General features: G+C 30.3%; 1 protein-coding gene across 8 annotated transcripts; it reads left to right on the top strand.

Moving 5' to 3' along the window:
• The first annotated feature begins 316 nt into the window (after positions 1-316).
• On the top strand, positions 317-18,103 carry LOC129317922 (vacuolar cation/proton exchanger 3-like). 8 transcript variants are annotated; one of them, XM_054962342.1, is made up of 14 exons: positions 317-446; positions 1,049-1,127; positions 1,777-2,028; positions 2,967-2,995; positions 3,757-3,827; positions 3,925-4,121; positions 4,205-4,420; positions 5,528-5,662; positions 6,503-6,619; positions 8,910-8,963; positions 12,839-12,955; positions 14,097-14,201; positions 15,639-15,715; positions 17,887-18,103. In XM_054962342.1, exons 2-12 carry the CDS (start codon positions 1,110-1,112, stop codon positions 14,199-14,201), a joined length of 1,311 nt encoding a protein of 436 aa, XP_054818317.1. In that variant the 5' UTR covers positions 317-446; positions 1,049-1,109; the 3' UTR covers positions 15,639-15,715; positions 17,887-18,103. The 8 variants fall into 8 exon arrangements, with proteins under 8 accessions (XP_054818317.1, XP_054818316.1, XP_054818321.1 ...); XM_054962341.1 differs by having other exon boundaries at positions 326-464; XM_054962340.1 differs by having other exon boundaries at positions 389-690.
• Positions 18,104-22,325: the final 4,222 nt, after the last annotated feature.

The following is a 22,325-nucleotide window of genomic DNA, read 5'->3' on the forward strand; positions in this document are numbered from 1 at the left end:
TTTTCTCTCCACTTTTCTTTCCTTCCACTTTTCCTTTATCATTCAAACAAGAGGAAACTTGTTTTCCTCCTTAGATTTTCCCGTAGTTTTCTTTTTTCTCACATTTCCTTTCCATCCAAATAAGGGATAAGTTCTTTATAGAGATATATATATATATATATATATATTGATCCTCGAATTCTCCCATGTCGGTCGCCATTGAGTACTTAGTGGGACTTTAGGTATTTTCAGTTGTTGTGTGGAACTGCGGAATAATTTTCCCCATTAACTACTTGTATTTAATATTTTATCATTCCGTAGGCATTATCCATTTCAATAGGGACAGGGCACATGGTCCAATGCATAACGATCTAGCCAGTGAGATTCTACATTTAACCAAATATAAAGCACCACATGCTGAAGAAGAAAAATGTAGGCAACAAAAGCGTTGCTTATGCCACTTGTCTGTGAGTTTTGCAGCAAAGGTTCTTCATTTTTTTTTAATCGGTTTTGCTTCTTTTCTTCCTTCTGCGTCTATGCACCCATCTCCATCTCCGGCAAACCCTATCTAAATTTAACGAATAAAACAAGTGAGCTGTTGAGCGAACATGGATTCTGGGTCTCTTGTTAAAATTCATTTAGTTATTCGCTTCCGTTGATTTTTCCCCTTTTCTCAGTAATTAAAGATCTCTTGGAAATTCTTAGACATAGGTATTGGCTCGTTCCCTAGTTTAAATAAGATTAATGTTTTGTCCTGTACTTGTATTTGGTTTTTCTTTACTTCATATTCTTTCTGTATTTTGTTTCAGAAACCTAAGATTGTTAGAAGAGTGAGAGGACACTCTCAATCAATGCAACTGATGATTAGTGAAAAGCGAAACTATGAAATTGATAAATAATATGATTCTGGCTGATTATTGCTTTCTCTAGAAGATGCATATTATTCTGATTGTCTGCAAAATATTCTTCATTATATATCTGGGTCAATTCTTCTCGACCAATGTGTTATTATATTGATATATTGATGACATGGGTTTGGTCTTATTCCGTTGATAAAAATCTCTTGCAGTTGTTATGGAGGCTTAAAGTCTAACTCCTGCAACGTCGGGAAGGAAAAAGCTTAGTTAAGGATGAAGAGGATTACCTCGGTACTACCAATTATCTAACGCTCGTATCATTGGCTCTTTAGCCAAAAAAAAAAAAAAAAAAAGCCCTTCGTTGCTCGCTCATATTCATCACTGATATTTGTTTTGATTAACGTGTAAATTGTATACACTACATGCGTGTGTGTTTGGTGTTTTAAAAGTCTCTATCCACTCTTTCTAGTTTCAATTAAAGCAGAAACGTTCCTCTATTCACTTATAGAGTTGTTCATGGTGGTTTGAAGTATACCCTTCTACTCCCTGATGCTAAGTGCAATTTTTCAATTAAAAATTCCTGATAGCCGAATTAAATGCAATAATAATCAAAGAAGTAATTTCATGCGTTTGAGAATTTAAATTAAGGGAGGCTAGTGTAATATCTTAAGTTTTAGAAGAATTGTATGTAAATTCTACAAGTTTAAGCAGGGTAAATTGAAAATAAAGTAGGTGCAAGTGTGTAATATAAAATCAAGAAGGGATCCTCCCTAAACTTGTTTGAGTGGGCCTCACTTTTCTTTTTGTTTTCTAATTAAACCCCTTTTGTATTTTGAGGATCTAAAACAATCTTTGGGTCATTCAATTTTTCCCCTGTTCTATTTTGTATTATTTCTATTCTCAACTGGCAATATCTCATGTCAAAAATGTGATTCTGCAGATGGGTTCTGCAGATGGAATGTCTGCAATAGAACTTGAAAATAGAAACCTAATTATTGCTTCTTCATCATTTCCTAGAAGAAGCTCTTCCTTTGAAGAGGCTTCATCTCTAAATCATGACAAAGGGAAGCTCTCAGTTGTAAGAAGTAAGGTGTTTAGTAGCATAAAAGTGGTGGTCCTCTCTGCCAAAATAAACGTACTCATGCCCTTCGGCCCTTTGGCTATTTTGCTTGATAAGTTGTTTCATAATCATGTAAGCTTCATCTTCTGCTTATAGCTATAGTTTACACATCAATTTTTTAGTTTCTTGATATCATGGATTATACAAATGTCTCAATTTTTGGCTTATTTACATGCACTTCAGGGTTTGGTCTTTCTTTCTAGCCTTTTGGGCATATTACCTTTGGCTGAACGTTTAGGATATACAACCGAGTAAGTTATTCTGAAATCACTGATTTTTATCAAGTCATCAATGAAAAAGAAGAGTTTGCATGAAGTTTTCAATTTATTCAATAATTGACACTATCCTTGCAAACTTTTTAATTATAGTTAAAATTAAAGTTTTAATATACTTCCTCCCCTCAAAAATATAATGCATTTTTTGAGGAGTTAAATGTTTAAAAATGTAAGGCATTTTTAGTTTTTTGAGGTGTAATCATTACTTTTTTTTTTCAAAAGTGCCCCTATTGATGAATGACTTTATATTTATTGTAAGATATTTAATAGGGGTAAATATAAAAAAATAGGGTTAATTTGAAAGTAGGTAATTACTTTATTAGGAGGTGAAATTCAGTTAAAAATACCTTCCATTTTTTAACAGAGGAAGTATTATTTACTACACATCTCCACTACTTCGACATAAACCTTTTCAAGAACAATATTATGATTTTGCAAATCATTTTTTTAGGTTTTTAAAAATTTCAGCGAACTAACTCTGCTTGCATTTTATGCTTAAATATTACAATCGTCACTAATAGATCCTTCAAAACAATCCCTCAGCAGATAGCTAGCAAATTAAATCTGTTCTTTTTCCTTCTCTTACAGGATGGGGTTTGTCTTCCTTGCATTGGTATCTGATAATCTTAATCTAAAATTTGTCCTGTGATGCTTTGTTACATATGCTCAAATAAAATTTCTTTGATTAATGGAATTCACAAAGGTTTTATACAAGTTGGTCTGCTTTTGATGCAGGCAATTGGTTTGTTTTACGGGACCTACAGGTATTTTAAGCTTTCTCCTATTACCAATTACAAATTTTGTGAACTCTTTCGCTTGTTTTTCTTGGGAACCTTTGAATTAGAACTAGAGAGAATTTGTAACCCTTTGTTTTCTATATTTGACTCTTAATCTTTGTTTGGAATGGAGAGAAAATAGGGAGGAGGGAAAATTACAGAAGAAAACTAAAGGAAAAAGACATTTTTTACTCTTATTTTCTCCAAATTTCCCACTAAAAAGGAGGAAAACTAAAGAAAAAACTTTGTTATGGAGGAAAAATGTCTTTTTCCTTCTACTTTTCTTTCCTAGTTTTCTCCCCTCCCTGTCTTCTTCCCATTCCAAATGGAGGGTTAGATTGAAGCTTCTTTACCCTTTTGTTGACAGCATCATTGTTTTTCATGAATTGCTTAATATGTCTCTTTGCAATTCTTGAACCATTCTACATATACATTTTCATTGTTTTGAAATTTTTACCTTTTCAGATTTCAGATAATCTCAAGAAAAAAATAAATAGATACGATATGTTTTCCAAATAAGATTACTTTTTTCCTGCTGCACTTAGCTAGGTTGATAACCATGATTAAACCATAAGCACTTAGCAAGAGGCTTTTCGTTGATGGAAAATGTGTGAATAAAAATTAAAGGAATGAAAAAAGAAAAAAGATTGCACATAACTTGAGAGATACAGAATTGTTTATGGGCTGTGAATAATAGGGCTCTATACATTTGATATTTTATATTGATGTTTTAGATTTATAATTTTCAGAAGCATCCATTGTAATCTTAGAAGGGTAAGTGCTAGCTTTGATATTTTTCTGAGGATTTTGATTTTTAAAAGTAAGTATCATCATTCTCATCAACATCTTGTATTGGTAGAAAATCCTTACGTGTCATCTCTTAATTTTGGTTAACCCTGATCACATTTTCCTAACAGTTGGGAGTCTTTTGAATGCCACATTTGGAAATGCAACTGAGCTGATCATATCAATACATGCCCTCAAAAGTGGCTTGATTCGTGTTGTTCAGCAATCACTGTTAGGTTCAATTCTGTCAAATCTATTGCTAGTTCTTGGAAGTGCATTCTTTGCTGGTGGGCTAGTGTTTTATGACAGAGAACAAATATTTAACAAAGTATACTAAATGAAAAATACCCTTGCTTGGTTCTATCTTGATTCTTCTTGACTTGGCTGACAACTTGTTTGTCTAACCATCAGGCAGATGCTACAGTAGATTTTGGGCTGCTTTTGATGGCTGTAATGGGCTTGTTATTTCCATCAGTTCTTCATTCTACAAATACAGAAGCTATTAATTGGAAGTCTGAGTTGGCTCTTTCAAGATTTACTAGCTGTATTATGCTTGTGGCTTATGCTTCTTATATAGCATTCCAACTCAACGGGCGTAAGAATGCACAAGCTCCAGTGGATGATGAGGTAAATACTAAACACTGGCACAAATTTTGTCTTTAACAAGTACCTTTCTACATTGGTTGCTAAGCAAAGCAACTGAGGTAGAAACTCTAGACGGTGGCATTTTCATAAAATTCACCTAAACTGTTAGCAACCGATGTAGAAACTCTAGATGGTGGCATTTTCATAAAATTCACCTAAACTGTTGGACTTTGTACATTGATTATACACCCACTGCAGAAGGTCACTAACTTTCTACATTACCTTAAACAACATCACTTTTGGGATTGCTATAGAAATATTTTTTTTAATAGCTAATAAAAGCCTTTTATATTATAATGAAATTTTTATGTCACTATCCTTTTTTTTATGAAATAGATTTAGTACAGTATGTGTGTTTTCAAATTAATTAAACCAATCCGCCCAGTTGTTCTAATTCATCACTTCTTGTTGGACCTTGTCGTCCACTGCACTTAGTGTTGTCAAAACTGACAAAGCAGTTCTTTCCATTAAAATTAGACGGATTATCCATGAACTGCACTAAATTTGAATCCAATTTCTGCCAAGTTGTGATGACATTATTTTTTATATATTTAACAAATATCTCTAAAATTTCATAAAATTGTTTAGCCAGTGAAATTAACTTTTTACAATCTTGATATGCGATTTTGTTGTTAATTGTGATGAACTCCAACAATATGACAATCTAAACCTAGGTAGCAAGGCAATTTTATCTTTAAAAGGAATGTGTATTTTTCAAAAGCATCGGAAATAAATTGGAGAAGAGGTATTTGCAATTCAAATGAGAGTATTATGTTGAGCAAATTGGAAGATGCCATGTTGCCATTGATCAATTAAAAATACGAAGACTAAATTGTTTTCTTGATTGAAACAGAGGGATAAAGGAAATTTTTGTTTTAATGTAGTAGTAAAATTGATTAATATATTAATGTGTTGCATCATCATCTTGTACACTGACACAAATTTTTATGCTAACTAAGCTAGCTTCAGAACAAAATAACATGAGTGTTGAGTCAAATTATTAATCTTTCATTGATACTTGTTATTTCTTGAGGATTTTTAACTACTTTCAGATAATGGTATAAGTTGATAATGGTCACTGACATTTAGGAAAGGGGTCTGAGTGAAGTGGATTCAGCTGATGCAGAGGCTCCTGAGATTTCTATGTGGGAATCAATAATCTGGTTGTCTATCTTGACAGTGTGGATATCAATCCTGTCAGAATATTTGGTTAACACCATAGAGGTGAATTCAAATCTTGGAAACATTGTTTTCCTTTTCTCAGAACCATGATCACTTTCATTGAGTTTTTAATTAGGACACTGATTAAAATATTTTTAATAGGAAAAATTAATCATTTGATTTTTATAATTTTAACCAACTTGTAACTAAGTCTCAGAATTTTGACTCATTATAACTCGGTCTTTATAATTTTAATTCAGTTATAACTCAATCATTAAACTTTGACTCTTGCAATTTAGTCCCTATGGTTTTAGTTGTTTAAAATATCGGTCTCTATATTTTAAAAATAACATTATAAAGATTAAAATTTTAAAATAATTTTAATCTTTATAATCTTTGTAAAGATTAAAAGGGTTAGTAAATAAAATTTTCTTTGTCCTTTTCTACAATTTTTGAGTCTTTGCCTGTAATTTTTTTTATTCTTTTTTATAATTTTTCATTTTTTTATTTTCTGCTCAACTAACATTTAAAGTTAACTTTTATTAATGACAAAAGTCATATTTTATCTTTTTCAAAAATTAAAAAGAAACATTATATAAAAAATAAGTTTAGGATCTCACACACTACTGAACCTATAGCAGTTTGTTAAATTCCATAGAAAATTATCACACGTCTTGTAAGTTATTTTTGTTAAAATTTTCGTCAAAAGTGAGAAATAAGATATCAAAATGGTAATGGAGAAAATAGAAAAATGCTAAAACATATATTATGAATTGAGAAATCACAGGATTTTTGGATATAACTAAGCTATCCCACCTAATAAAACTGTATCTTTTTGGTTTTTTACTGTTTTAATAAGTTTACATGGTTTTTGTGTCATAATAATGTAATTATTATTTGCAGGGGGCATCGGAAGACTTGAAAATACCCATACCATTTATTAGTGTTATTCTTCTCCCTATAGTTGGGAATGCCACGGAACATGTCGGCACTATTATATTTGCTGTGAAAGACAAGCTAGTAAGATTATTCCCCTTGTCTTTTTTGTTTCAGACAAGAAAAATAATGTTTAAAATGTCGTGGGATAATTAAATTTTAGAGAAGAACTTTAAAAATGGAAAATTTTCACGAAGATTTTAATTTAATATTGTATAACAATTTTCTAGTGCTGAAGTATGAGTAAGTCGGGTATTTCAACAAATTAATTTAGTTAAGCAGAAGCAAATAGTTTAGCTTGAAAAGAAATAATTATTTGGAGTGAATGGGAGTAAATAGAGTGACTGATTAAAATTATTTTGATTAAGAAAAAGATAAAAGAGGATATTGGCCCCTAAATTATAGATCTAAGAGCATCCAAAACTCTAAACTATTTTTGGTGTAATGTTCCCCTTCAATTTTTGAAAAAGGTGCAATCTAATCTCTATCATTAACAAAAATTAACTTTTGAAGGTTAGTTGACCAAAAAATAACAGAAAAGAACCTCAAAATTACAAGAAAGAATCAATAAAATTTTCTTGATCCTTATCTATAATTTTTGGATAATTGTCTGTAATTTTTGGGTAGTTTATTGTAATTGTTTGTTTCTTTTTTATAATTTTTAAGTCATTTTTTTTCTTTTTTTGGTCAATTAATGGTCAAAATTAACTTTTGTTGATGGTAAGAATCATATTGTACTATTTTCAAAAGTTTATAGGTCAATTTGCTCTTTTAACCTTAAGAATTAATTTAATTTGGTTATTTGTTTTAATATCTAAGTACTACATTTTGGAAGGTTTAAATACTGGGGAAATGCAAATATATTTTAATTAGGTTCCACATTCTCATTAAGAAGTATCTTGATCGATTTTTAACGTGTTATTCAACATTCATGTGAGTTAACTTAGCGACTAGAAGTGAGAAGCAACGTACAAAATCCCAAGAGGTAGCATTGCATTGGCTCTTTCAATTTATGGAGGGATATGGCTATTAAGATTCCTTGAGGAATAGAGGGAGAATGCAGGATCATAATAAGGCGGCTTAGGGTTGTTTGGTTTCTGTTTTTAAAAACTGTTTTTTTCAAAACAAAAAATTTTAAAACTTTTTAAATAAGTGCTTTAAATTTAATTATTTTCAAAACTTTTTCATTTTTTATTTTTAAAAATAAAGAAAAAGAAACATCTTAAAACTGTTTTTATTTTTTATTTTTGTTTTCAAAATGCATTATTAAGGAGCAGTTAGTATCCTAAACAAAATTGTAGGGTAAATCAACATATTTTTTCACAACCAATGCGAATGTTTCTAATTTTAGGAGGGACCCACTGTTAACTGTTAGTGTGAGGTGAGATCTGTTTTTTTCTACCGATAAATGCCTAGTTGGTAAGACTTGTTTAATGTGCTAATTACTCCTCCAAAAATGCTTAGAATGTTTGTAGGGAATAAAAATTGGAATAACTCTTTGATATCTCACTCCACCCAAGGGGAAAAAAATATATACAGCAACTACAACCAGCCCAATTGGTTATAGAGGCTGAGAAGTCAGGGGAAATAGCACAGAATAAAAATGATCTTATAATCTGATCCTATGATGTTTACATTAAAAGTATATATTCACAAAATTAAATATAGGATTTCCACACTCCTCCTTGAGTTAGTTTATAGATTTAATCATGTCAAACTTGCCAACAAAGAATTCAAACTTGTCTCGAGCTAGTCCTTTTTTTAAAATATCCACCAATTGTTCTTTGAAAGGTAATATAGTGTTGTAGACTAGTCGAATTTTACCATCATCTATCTTTTCTCTTATGAAATGTCTGTTAATTTTAACATGCTTAGTTCTATCATGTTAAACTAGGTTATGTGAAATACTGATGGTAACCATACTATTTGAATAAAGTTTAATTGGCAAGTTGACAATCTTATTCAATTCTTCAAATACTCTCTTAAGCCATGTACCTTCAAAAATCTCATGGGTTAAACTTGGCTTCTATACTACTCCTTGCAGCTACACTTTGCTTCTTACTTCTATAGGTGGCAAGATTCCCCCAAACATAAGTAAAGTATCCAGATGTGCATATTCTGTTGTCTTGGACACCAACACAGTCTGTATCAAATTCAAAGTTCAAAGTAGTAATACTTGAACAACTTAATTCATTATAATTAATATAATAGAAAACTAAATGATAATTTTGGAGTTTTTAAATTTGATATTTTTATTGAAAACTAATTTATTCTGGAAGTTGAGTGTTAAAATTCCTTAATGTCAAAATATTGGCTACAACTTATTATACCTAATAATTTTTTTTTGTGCATCTTGTCTCTGTCATTGGTGTAGGACATATCTCTTGGAGTGGCTATAGGTTCTTCTATTCAAATATCCTTGTTTGTGGTAAGTTTTTTAGATAACAAGACTTGTTGGATCGATAAAATTTCCTACTTTAGCAATTTCCATTTGATTGGTTTATAAATTGATCAATTGAAATTAAGGATTAGGGTAGCTAATCAACATGAAAATTATGGACCATAATTGAAAAGATTATACAAGGATTATCTCCTCTTATTCTTGTAGTTACTCCCTCCATCCTTTAATATATATATATATATATATATATAATATTTTTTTAGAAGCTTATGTTGTTCTTAAATATAAGAGGCGTCATGATATTTTTAAATAATTAGATAATTTTATCCTTATCTTTAAAAAGAGAGTATATATTAATTGTGTGCTTTTCCCACCACTACTATGATATTAATAGTGATACTATTAGGAGTGAAATTGAAAAATTATTATAATTTTATGTGATTTCAACTAAATAATAAAAGTTTATAACTATGCAGAATTTGATTAAAAACATCTTATAGAAAAGGATGGAGGAATTGGGCTGTGTGATGTGTATGAGTGTGAGAGAGCGAGTTGTTGGTTTTATATGTTTGGGGCGCAAGGGTTCAGAGGGTTTTAAGTAGAGAAGTGACTATTTGTGAAGGAGAGAATGTAGACTCTTGAAAGCTAGGACTATGAAGTGTGCGCATTGTAACAGAGAGCTCTCTGTCGGTTTCTCTAGTCTGAGCCTTTAAATGCTTGGCTGAATTTGACTCTAACATACACTGAGGCAAGAAGGAACGAAGAGAAATCTTCTAAGAAATGAATGGGTCTTGGATCAGGTTACATTGAGGATTTAGATCCGGTAAATGACTTAAGTGACTTACTCAATAAGTGTCTCGCATAGCAGATATCAACCGTTTGATCTAATTGAATGGTTATTATAAATTTTGTTATATAATAAAGATAACGTACATGAGAAGTGTTTTGATTGTGAATATTGCTTTCAATTGTTTAAAGAAAATATATCTTAATACTTTTTGAATATTGATAAAATGCAATAATTGGAATTGAGATGCTTATTAAATGAGTGGATTTATGTTACTCATTAAATTTGTAGGCTAATGGGCTTGAGGAGGGGTACAAAATGATAAGATGATTTAGGGCTAGTTTGCTTAATTATTATTATTATTTTTTAAGTTATGTCAATTTACACATGAGGGAGTTGTATGTTGGGAATTGTTGGCAGAACCTTGAATGAGTTACAAACTACTCCTTCCGTCCTAAATTATAAGATACTTTTAGGAAAGATTTAATGTTCCAAAATATAACATACTTTGATTAAAAAGTAAGATTTGATTGATGATTTTTTTTTTCAATATTATCCTTCTCATATATTCTCTTTGTTTAATATTTTTTTATCAATGGAGTATTAAACGAAGACATTTTTGAAAGTTTATATTTTTGTCTCGAAAAAGTAAGGCTGTAAAATGTATTTAATGAGTTTTATTGGTATGTGAGATTTTGTCTAAAACTATCTTATAATTTGAGATGGAGGGAGTATTTATTTGGAGAACCTTGGAGTAAATATGGAAGATGTGTTGGAAATAATCCTTTTTTTCTAGCTTATTTTGATCCCAACAACTGTTCAATTAACCAAAATTACTTTTATCTCTACTATTCATATAGAAATATTTGGTATTTTAAATTTTTCTTTGGTGTTATGTTTTTCCTTTAACATTTGAAAATTGTGTAATATTGTTCTTATTATTAATAAAAGTTAACTTTCCTTGCTAATTGATCTACAAATTTCTAGAGAAAAACCTAAAAAATTACAAAAAACTTCAAAAATTACAAATAAGTTCATTATAAAAACATTAATATCAATTAATTATTAAAATTACAAATAAATTACAAGAAACTAATGTTATTTTTTACCCATGTAAAATATCAAAATACCCTTTTAACTAGATAGTTTGACCAGCTGTGGAGTGATTAGTGAATATAATTAATGGCAACAATACCAATAAGTAACTTAAAGTGTTATATTTGTTTTAATAATATTTTATTAAAATATTATTTCTTTAATATATATATATAAAATTCAAATATTATTATTTACAAATTTTAGACACGATTTATAAGACAATTTTTGAGATTGACAAATTCTCTAAAAAGTTACGACTTAATTAATGTTTATGTGATTTATAAGGAAATGCATTTTTTTTGACATTAGCCTTTAACCTCTTTTTTTTAATATTAAACTAGTTAAGACAAATATATAACAAAAACACATACACAAAAACAAGGAATGCATGTATAACACTTACAAATAAATTCTAATAGACTAATATAATTCTAAAAAAAAATTATAACTTAGTTAATATATTTGTGATTTATAAGTAAATGAAATTTTTTACACTAGTGAAGGGATAAAAATATCCTTTAACTCCTTTTTTAATCTTAAACTAGTGAAGACAAATACATACATACATATATATATATATATATAAACAGAAGGAATGTAATAAGATGTCATACACTATTCCCTAAGAACCATGGGCTAGCCTTAATTGCTATAGGCACAATAAGCACCCCCTTTATGTAACTAGTGAAGGTCTCATTTTTAAGTTTACTACACTCACCAATCCCTTTTTATAGATCACACAACTAGAAAGGATACAATGGTTAACTCATCACTTCCCTTGGAGAATGGACCGTGGTTCACCTTGCCTTTTGGCAAACCCAGATCTGATTGCATATCTGTGAGAGGTTTAATCCAAGTCACTTTTTCTACTGAGCATGAGCAAACATCTATGTGACTATGGATACATAAGCCTCAACACCTTTTGCACTAGGTCTTAAGTGGATACCTACGTGGATAAACATATCACATGGTATAATATAACAATAATGACACTACCCAACATCATGCATACATTAATGTTAACATGTCAATAATATTATGAGTAAAATGTCTTTCTAATGTGATAACCATGCATAGGTCAAATAATTTAATTTTATCCAGAAGAACAAGTTGATAGGCCTTAATCATCACAACATGTTCATATGAGTGGGAGTTTGAAAAGGTCAACTAAGAGATTTGAGCAAAAGAAAAATGCACAAGAGACTCCATTGTGGAGGAGTAACAGAGAAAGTGTTCCGAAAAAATGCTTCCAAATAGAGAATGAAACACTCATGGTTATTATATAAGATGATGATGAGCCATGTTCTGTACAAGTGGCTCAATTAAGCTTGCCAATGATAAGTGGAAGAAAGTAATGGAAAAATAAATGGATTCAATGAGGACAAATTAAGTTTGGGAATTAATTGGAAACAAATGATAGCAAAATTTTTTTTAAAAAAAGAAAGTGAATCAATCAATTGATAAATATAAGACTCATCTAGTTACAAGAAATATACACAATAGCAAGGGATATATTGTGAAGGTATGTTTTCACTTGTTGAGTGCTTCAACTCTATTAAACTTATTTTGGCAATAGCTGCAAGTCATGATCTAGAGCTACATCAAATAGATGTAAAAATTGCATTTTTGAAAGGTGAGCTAGAAGAAGAGATTTATATACAACAACCATTTCATAGAAATCAGAATGGAAAATTAAGTCTATAAACTCCAAAGGTCCATCATGGATTGAAACAGTCATCCAGGCATTCAGGTAGTGGTATTTGAGGTTTCATCAAGCAATAATCTCATAATGTTCAAGTGATTGAAGAATACCATTGCATTTAATTTAAGTAGTTTGAAGGGAATTTTGTGATCTTGTCCGGCCCTTTAGCTAGGTGGATGATATATATTAGTCGAAAATAGTTTGGATTTGATTGTAGCTATTAAAGAATGCCTTTTATCCAATTTTAAAACAACAGATTAGCTGCTTTCCATTATCCTTACCAGTTCTGACATTTCATCATTCCACTGATTTCAGATTCCTTTTTGTGTGGTTACGGGTTGGATAGTTGGGCGCCCAATGGACTTGAATTTTCAACTTTTTGAGACAACTTCTCTCTTCATAGCTGTTGTGATTGTTGCTTTCATGCTTCATGTAAGTAATCTTGACCACTTTTTTGTAAGAACAAATTTACAAATAATTTGAGTGGCTTCTTGTTTACATTTCCAATAAAACTATAATATTTTATTCGCGCACTACATCCTGAGAATATTCTTAATAAAATTTTCAAGTTATTACAATTTTGTTAAAAAAGACTTTCCAGATAACATTTGGAAATTACATTAAGCTTTGTCTTATATTCATTTGTTTGCATTTCCAGTTAACATTATGACTAATAAGCTATCGGGGTTGTACTATAAAATATGCATTTCACTTGGTTTTTTCATTTCATCGCTTTCTATACTATACATCAAATTTAGTAAACACATCAGATAATTTGAAACAAATTTTAAAACTATTTTAAGGGGTATCCCATGGACCTATTAGTTTAATCAAGCCTACTTCATAATTTGGCAAAATTAAGATGTACAAGGGAATAAGTAAGCTGAATGCACCCAATGAGAGGCTAGAAGCATAAAAAGTCTGAGCTAACATAATACTCGACTTTTTATTCTAATCCATTTCAATTAGATGTAGAGCCTGTTTGTTTAAGAATTAAAATTAAAAAATAATTATTTTTTAGATAATTTAGAGATAAAAATAGATTTATTTTATATAGATTTTATAAAAAAACGGATATTATTTTATATTTGGTTATAATAATAAAAAATGATTATTATTGTTAGTTATTTTTATATTTCATAGTATATTGGTGGATTTTTATTTTATAAAAATATTTATTATTTAATTAATTTAAATTGTATGATATCTTTATGTATTTTTCACATTTTCATGACATTCTATCCCTTTCACCTTATCAGATTATTTTAATTTCAAAAACTAATTAAAGTAAAAAATGGTTAAAAATCTACTTTTTTATATTTTAATTATTTTTAAAAGTTTAAAAAAAATCATAAAGCCTCATAGAATAGATTTTTTTTAAAAAAGATTTTTCTATAAAAAAAAAGCTGAAAAAAAAACGGGCCATAGTTTTCTTCCCGACATAACCTTTCATGACATAACCATCTATATGTTACATATTTATAATCTCTTGTTTGATCTAACCTGTTTTTACCCTATTAACTGCTGTTTGCAACAATCTATACATTTTTTTTACGTGTTTTTTCTGTTGTAGAATGGAACATCCAACTACTTAAAAGGATTGATGCTTATTCTTTGCTACTTGATTGTGGCGGCAAGTTATTTTGTACATGTTGATCCTCCTTCAATACAAACATAGGTAATGCCTTTCCAAATAAAGTGAGCTGATCTTTCGCACTTCTGTTTTGCGTCAACATATATATTAGCTTTACGAGCAGTGAACACAATGCTGAGTTTTTGTCTTCCCCAATTACTAGTAAATTTAGGTCAAAGACCAGGTTAGAGAGCCCTAATAATGGGTACCAAAGTAAGATGAACCCCAAAAGTTAGCTGTTGAGGAAGGAGAATCAACTTACTTAAATATCCTATTGAACATTCCATACTATTCAACCTATATTACTAAATCTCCATCAAGTGTCCCCCCCATGGACACTCAACTGCCGGCAACTACACTCCATGACATTTAATTTAGCTTTTTGCTTATCAGAAAAATTTTGTGTGCAACCTTCTCTGAAATTATCGATGACAAAGCTCTAATATCAATTGATGGGTACGTAAGTGCAATGGTGAACCTTATCTAAAAAGTTAGTTGTTGAGGTGGAAGAATCAACCCACTTAAATACTTTATTGAGTATCCCGTACTACTCATTGTATGATTTAGCATCCCATATTACCAAGTCTTGATCGGTCCCTAATTTCTTTCAATGATGTTAATTATCACATCTTCCATATACTTAGGAATGCATCGGGCATTTGACATATCTGAATTAAAAGCAACATAAAGCTATTTGAACCCAAGACACTTCTTAACACTATATTTATTGGTCTTCCAATAAAAAATAACCAACCATCCCTTTGTACTTTCATTTTCTGATAATGAACCTTCTTGAATGAAATTATATATTTTATTTCACTCCGCAACCACTCATAAGAAATTGATTGTTCTTATCATAACCATTGCATGCAGTGGATCAACAACTTTTCTCTAATGCTTCATTATATTTCTTGGGGCTGTAAGAAGTTTTGGAGTCTATGACGAAATTATTTAAGGGCCTAATGTATTGTCATTCATATATTTTCATATCACTTTCAATAGAAAATATAACTAATTTATTTAATCTATATTTGTAACATGGTTGATATTAAATAACATTAAGCAATTTTAATTTGGAAAAACTTCTTTCAGTAGTAACAACTAATATTGGTATTATCAATAATATTCTATACAGGGTAGTAAACAATAGTAAAAGTATAGAACTAAAATTAATACTTAATGAAAAAAATAATGATCGATTGTATGGGATATAAACAAATATTTTTTTAGTCCTAAGGCAATAAGCCTTAATGGCTGTATATTATATATTGATATTGTTGCAATGACTTCCTTCATCCTTCAATCCTGTTCTTTCTCCTTGATAATATGGCTTTTGAACCAATCGATTGATCATTCAAATTATCAACGCCAAGCTTGACATGAACCAAATTACACTTGCAGAGGAACAGTGAATGAAAATATGTTCTATTGATTATATTCATTCTCTTGGTTACTAAGAGTACATAACTACTGTACTTGCAGGTAATGCTAATTGAGCAGTTCTGCCCTTGGAATTCCATTATGAATGATCGTTCACACCTATAACAGTGTTTTCAAAGGTAATCTAACACTCCATAATGTTTTTAAATTCAAAGAATAACCCCTTTAGTCAATATATATTCTGCTAATTCAAGATGCATAGTTCCAACATCAAAGGTAGGAGGGTTAAGGTGCAAAAATATTCAAAAAATTTTTCTCTGATAGCTTTTGGCATCCGTAAATCAATAATAGTGTATATTGCCCATTAACTTCAAAAAAAAAAAAGGTTAACTTTCTCCAATTTGTTAAAATGGCCTAATGTTGACTGTTAAGCTCTAATGATAGTAAACTGTCAAACTATTTTAACAGATTGAGGAAGATTGGCTTCTTTTATAAAATGGATAGGTACTCATTAATTATTATTGACTTAGGGATACTAAAAGATCTTAGAGAAAAAATTTCTAGATATTTTTGCACCTTAACCTAAGATAGAAAAAGATAAATTGAGAATTTCTTCTCTAATTAGTTATCAAATCCTTATTCCAAAAAATATTCTAAGGAAAATCACATTTAGCCCCCTCCTAAGAGAATTAATCACAAATAAGGACAAATGCAGAACGGATTGTTGTTAAAATGGGAACATGACTTGTTTTTTCTTGAATGAGACTTGTTGTTTGTCTTTATCTGTAATAAATTTTCTTGAGAAGGAGTTGAATGTGATTCTCTCAAAATTCTATCACTCAAAATAAGATCTACACCTTCCCAGCATGAGAATTCTGATATGCTTGCATTTGCCATCAAAGATGGTTGTTGATAATTAGAATAGAATTACGTTAGCCTACCTGCCATATCAGATTACGGAAATGAAAGAGCTGATCTTCAGGAATCTCTACATATTCCAAGAATTGTTCACCTTCCCTTCGTAATCCAAGGATTATTCATTGTAGAAGATTTCCATCTATTTCCTCTTCAAATTTTTCTTTCTAGCTAACAAGGGGCCCTCCTTATTGGTGATAATCTTCCCAGTCTGTTTAGCAAATGATGCCTCATTCAAGATCGGTGTTGAAAGGCCCCAAATTGATTCCTCCATTCTTCCTGTACAACGTTTCTTCCACCTTCTTGAATTCCCTTCCTCTACACTGATATTGGTATTTTATGTTGGATTAAAAGGAAACAATATCCAAGAACTATTTTGCCAGGTGCGTTCAGTATCCTTAGGTTAACAAAGGTGCAAGAGTACCTATAAACACTTTTTAATGAGGGCATTCTTCCCTAAATCGTTGAAATGGCTTAACATTCATTAATGTGGACTCGACATGTTGGGTTAAGGAGCAAAAATATTCAAAAAATTTTCTCTAGGTGCTTTTGACATCCAATATCCTTAAGTCAATAATGGTATATAAGTACTTATTTACTTTATAAAAAGAGTTCAAGTTTCACTGGAGCCCTTAATTTGGAAGGGGTAGGCTTATTCAAATTAGGTTTAAAATACTCAAACATATAAACAATACCATATAGTCAAGTTTGACCCTAACATTTTAAGCTTTTGGGTTGGACCAAATATACGAATTATTAAATATTATATTATATTATTTTTAATCAATTTCAATTCTTATCTAATTTTAATTTTATTCTATTAATAATAAAAAATTCAAGTATTTAGGCTAACCCTATTCGGGTTTATGCTTGGTATGGATTTCTTTGGGCTTATTTAAGCAGCTTGAATAAGCTTGAAGTAAAGAAAAATTTTTAAACTCTCAAGTCCAGCCCTAACATTTTTTTAGTTTATTCGGTTTGGCTCGTTAGGCTTGGTCCAAAATACCAACTCTAGCTTTTTGCAATCTGTTAAAATGACTTGACATTAATTATTAACTTTTAAGGATAGAATTTAAATGGATTGGTAAATATTGGTCTATTTTATAAAGGTAATGAGTATCATGTACCTTTATTGACTTAAGCATACTAGAAGCTTTAGAAGAAAAAGTTTCTAAATATTTTTGCACATAATGTTTGCTTCCTTTTTTTTTTTTTTAATTATCAATGTTAACAAACGTCAGTCAAATTTAATAGGATGAAGAATGATGTCCTCACTAAAAAAGTTCTCGGGTACCTTTGTCCAATAACCTTTTTATGTTTAGAAATTCATCACGTGTTATGTCTTTGAATTATTATTCATCTCATCACTCATTAAAATATTCATTTCCATAATATATTGTTAATTGTCTGAACACATTAATTTATGCTTTTGCAGGTACATGAAATTAAACGAGTAGTAAAGGTGGATTTACTTCTGCATAAGCTCCGTGTTACGTCCTCATCAAATATATATTTCATTAACAAGCTCAATTCAATGATGTACTTTGTCTTCAAAGTTATTCTCAATTCATGCACAGTTGTCAATATAAAGTATTATAATACATACAAATCTTAATAGTACCATTCATATATTTAAGTTACATGCAATATATGCAAAGAAGAAAAAAAAAAGTGTCTAGTTTATATCTTTATTTCTTAATCAATATAACTTTAATATAATCAGTTTTTATTCCTTTACACAAATTTTCAGTTTATCTACTAATTATAATGAATATAATTTATTATATTCATGTGTGAAAAATACTATAATATAATGTAAAAATACTAGTAATTAATTGTTAATTAATTACTTCTATATATATATATATATAATCTTTACTCCTCTTTATTTTCCTCTAATCAAATCAATAATTTATGTCCTAGGCCGGCATCGCACAGGTATAAAATCTACTTTTACATGTATCAAACCTCAAAAGTCCAAACACCTCCTGTGGTATTGCCGCAAGAGAGCTACCAAAGAGAAAGAGTACAATGATGGTCATGGGATGGGATAAAATTATTATGATCACGCCATTAGTGGAGTCTACTCCGATCCTGCAACTTGTGGAAATCGATATGTTGCAGTAACTTCCGATCACTGCATCCTGGACTCTTGGCTTTGGATACAGAATTTATTTTTGCCTCGACAACGTAACATCTTATAAAATGTTCAGCCATGGGATCAAGCATTCATTGGAGCAATGTTATAGTCCCAACAAGCCCATAAACCTCTCAAAAATCCCTTCACATCTGGTTTCCTCCGGAGCTTTAGCCAAAAAACACTGAGGACTCTCAATAACAGTTTTTGGTTTTTAAAAATAAAAAAATAAAAAACTTGTTTTTGGATAAGTATTTTGAATCTAATTATTTTTAAAACTGTTCTGTTTTGTTTTTAAAAACAAAAAACAGAAACATATAGAGTTGTTTTCATAATCTTTTTTTTTTTCAAAATACATTACATCTAACACTATTATCACCTTGACAAATTATCAACATAAATCACCATTATTAACCACCAGCGACCATCACTATCAATTGATTTTTTATTATAAAATTAATTTTAAAATTAACATAACCAAACAATTTATTTTAATTTTGTTTTGAAAAATAATTTTAAAAACTATACTGCAAAACAGTTTTTAAAAACAAAAATTGAAAACAGAAACCATACAAGCCCTTAGAAAACCAAATAGCAGAGCCGCCTGCTACCTACGTTAATGTTTTATGTATGTTGGCATTCATAGGTGCTCATAATAAGAGTATGCATCGTTTCCCCTTCTTCTATCCTTTGTGAAGTGTTTGCTTTGCTATATGAAAGGAAGAAGGATAACAATGACAAATGGGGAAACAATGTTTATACAAAACCAAGAGCAGCTTGCTCAAACTAATCCATACCCTTGCCTAAATGGTGATCAAACCCCAAATTATGCGGACTACCACGAGGGATTTAGTGAACTTCCCTAATTAAACACTATGACATATATGTGACCCCTGTATATAAATGTAGGGATATCAACTAATTAACTAGGTGATTAATCACTAATCACACTTTAATATTCAAACACCCCCCTCAAGTTGACACTACTTGGACTTATCAAAGTGTCAACTTGCAACCAATGACAGACCCAGAAAAACCAAGTACAGAAGGCAAAAATTTTACTTAAGATAAATGTAATTTTTTAAAAAAAATAATTTTAAATATTTATTAAATTACGTTAGAGGCAAAAGTTTGTTAGATAATTATTAGTTAATAAGTCATAAAGTATAAAATTACAATGGTGAATTAAATAAAACTGTCTAATATAAATAAAATTTTACCATTTTTGTGTAGTAGAGGATTTTTTGTGATAATTTTTTTATTTTAAAAAATAAAATTATCTTTTAAATTAGTATTCCTTCATTTTCAAACTATATGATTATTTTCAGTAATTATAACAAATAGGTTAGATTTGAATTAAATAAATATTTAGGGAGATAAGTGAAACTTTCAAGGAGACAAATGAATTTTTTCCATTCAATAGGGGGCAAATGAAATTCTTTTTCTGAGGAGCAAATAAATTTTTTGGGTCATTTTATACAATTTTTTCTTTCCTTATGGGGGCGTTTGCCCCATCTAGCTACCAAGTAGGTTTGTCCCTGCTTACAACCACAACAAGAAGGGAATAACAACATAGTTGAAATATTAATCATAACAAAACACAATTTATTAGTCAACTGGACCAACACAAATCATCTTAGACTTGTAGGATGAAAACAATGCCTTTCAAACTCAATCTTCTGCTCTGCATGCATGCAGCTTACCTCATGCTGTCATCACTTGATGTCAGAGTTGCACAGCATTCTTCTAAACCCTATTGGGGATGTATATATGCTCATTGCCACCTTGACAAGTTAGGCTAAGAAGCACATCTCAGCTTTGCTGTACTTGGTTTAGCAATAATTGTCAATGGATAGTTCTGGGCTTCATCTCAAATGTGCACAGGACAAGGAGCTGGTGTTCGATGCTACCACGTGTTGTGTTCAGAACGTTATCACTTTGTAAAGTCCGAACAGGATCAATTATTTTTCACTATTTGGTCAGCTTTATTTCGTCATTTCCATTCCTTGTGTCTTATGTGTTATGCTTAATGTCCCTCTACTTCCATTAGTTCATGTTGGGTTTTAACGTTCTCTTCTTAACCTTTTAATAAAAGTGGATCTTATATTTTTTTTAAAAAAAGTGAGAAATGTTGGTGTGTTTTGGTTCAAATAATAGGAGGGAAGAGTAGTGTTTTTATGTTATTTTATTTAGTTGTTGGAAGGGAGGGAAGAGGACGTAATAATAACTAATTTACTATTATACCCGTTTATTTTTATTTTTTATTCTTTCTCATATAATTAAATTATACATCTTAATTTAAATTGCATAACAAATAAAATTCACTTTTGTCCTAACACATTATTTATGTTTGCATAAAAAATTAATATACTAACGAAAAACTCACTTTCTCTTCTTTCGATTATATATATACTAAACAAAAACGAAATTACATGATGCATTACAATCTAATAAAATATCATATAACAAATCATATTTTTAAATCTAAACAAACTGTTAATTTTCCATATTTTGCACAAACAAAAGTTATACATATCAACACGAGCCATCAATCAATGCTCAGAAATCATATTTTGAGACAATATACAAAAAGTCATCATCAATGCTTAAAACTCTATTTTAATCATATAACAAAATATACAAAATTAACCAATAATTTTCAAAAGCCACATTTTGAAAATTTAACGAAAGTCAACATAAATGTTCAACAGATTATCTACTTAGAACTAAAGAGCATCCTTAATATATCACTTAATTCCATGTTGAAACTAGACATTGAACTATTGTCCTAAGCTTATCAACATCACCCATGAGAAAGCAATATATGTAAGGTATCTATTTGTTTACCAACTAAAGCATTCAAATATTTAGCTGTATTTTCAAAAGCTGTAGGTTACAAAAGTGCCATTAATCTTGCGGTCCTCCTTGTGTTTAGTCATAAAGCATCATTAATTAATATTTCTAGTTCAAAGTTTCCTTACTATTGTTTGGTGTCATCCTATAACATAACATATAATCACATAATACAATTTGAGGTTAACATCAGTTTTTCCCTCAACTATATCCAAAAAGTCACTAGGTACTCTAAACTCAACCGTGAGTCAATTATATCCCTTAACATTAGAAATTTAGTCCCCTAGTCACCCTACTATTATTTTCCCTATTTGTTGGCATTAGTGGGTCCCATAATTATTTTTTTAATATTTTTCACTCTCCCCCTTTATCTCCTTCTCTCCTCCCCACTCTTTCTCTCTCACACCCTCCCTCTCTTGCTTTCCTCTCTCTTCTCTATGGCCTTGACCAAGCTAGTTCTGACATTAAGAAATCAACGAGCTCCTTGTAGTCTTTGATAGCTACTTGCTTGTGGTAGCTGACAGAGAAAGTGTTGAACATAGAAATCTTGTTAATGGCACCGATGGCTTCATTAAGATTGGCTCATGCTTGATGATCTTGTTCTAGATATTGATGAGGCATGCATTATGGCCTCAATATATTGTTATACTAGGAAGTTGCCAATGGTTTGCTAGTTGTTATTCATAGAGCAACAGAAAAATTGTTGGTATGCATGTGAGGAGTAGGGGACTGGATGGAGGTGGGGCTAGTGGTGAAGAGGGAGGAGGTAAGGAGGATGGTGGTGGAGGTGATTGAGGGTCATCGAAGAAGGGGAAGGAGATTAAGCAGAAGGCTTTAGAGTGAAAAAGGAAGGCGAAGGTGATGAAATAGAACATAAAAAACTA

Source organism: Prosopis cineraria, unplaced genomic scaffold, assembly GCF_029017545.1.
Source record: "Prosopis cineraria cultivar Desert tree isolate PC_DT_omini unplaced genomic scaffold, ASM2901754v1 PC8, whole genome shotgun sequence".
Taxonomy (NCBI): Eukaryota; Viridiplantae; Streptophyta; class Magnoliopsida; order Fabales; family Fabaceae; genus Prosopis; species Prosopis cineraria.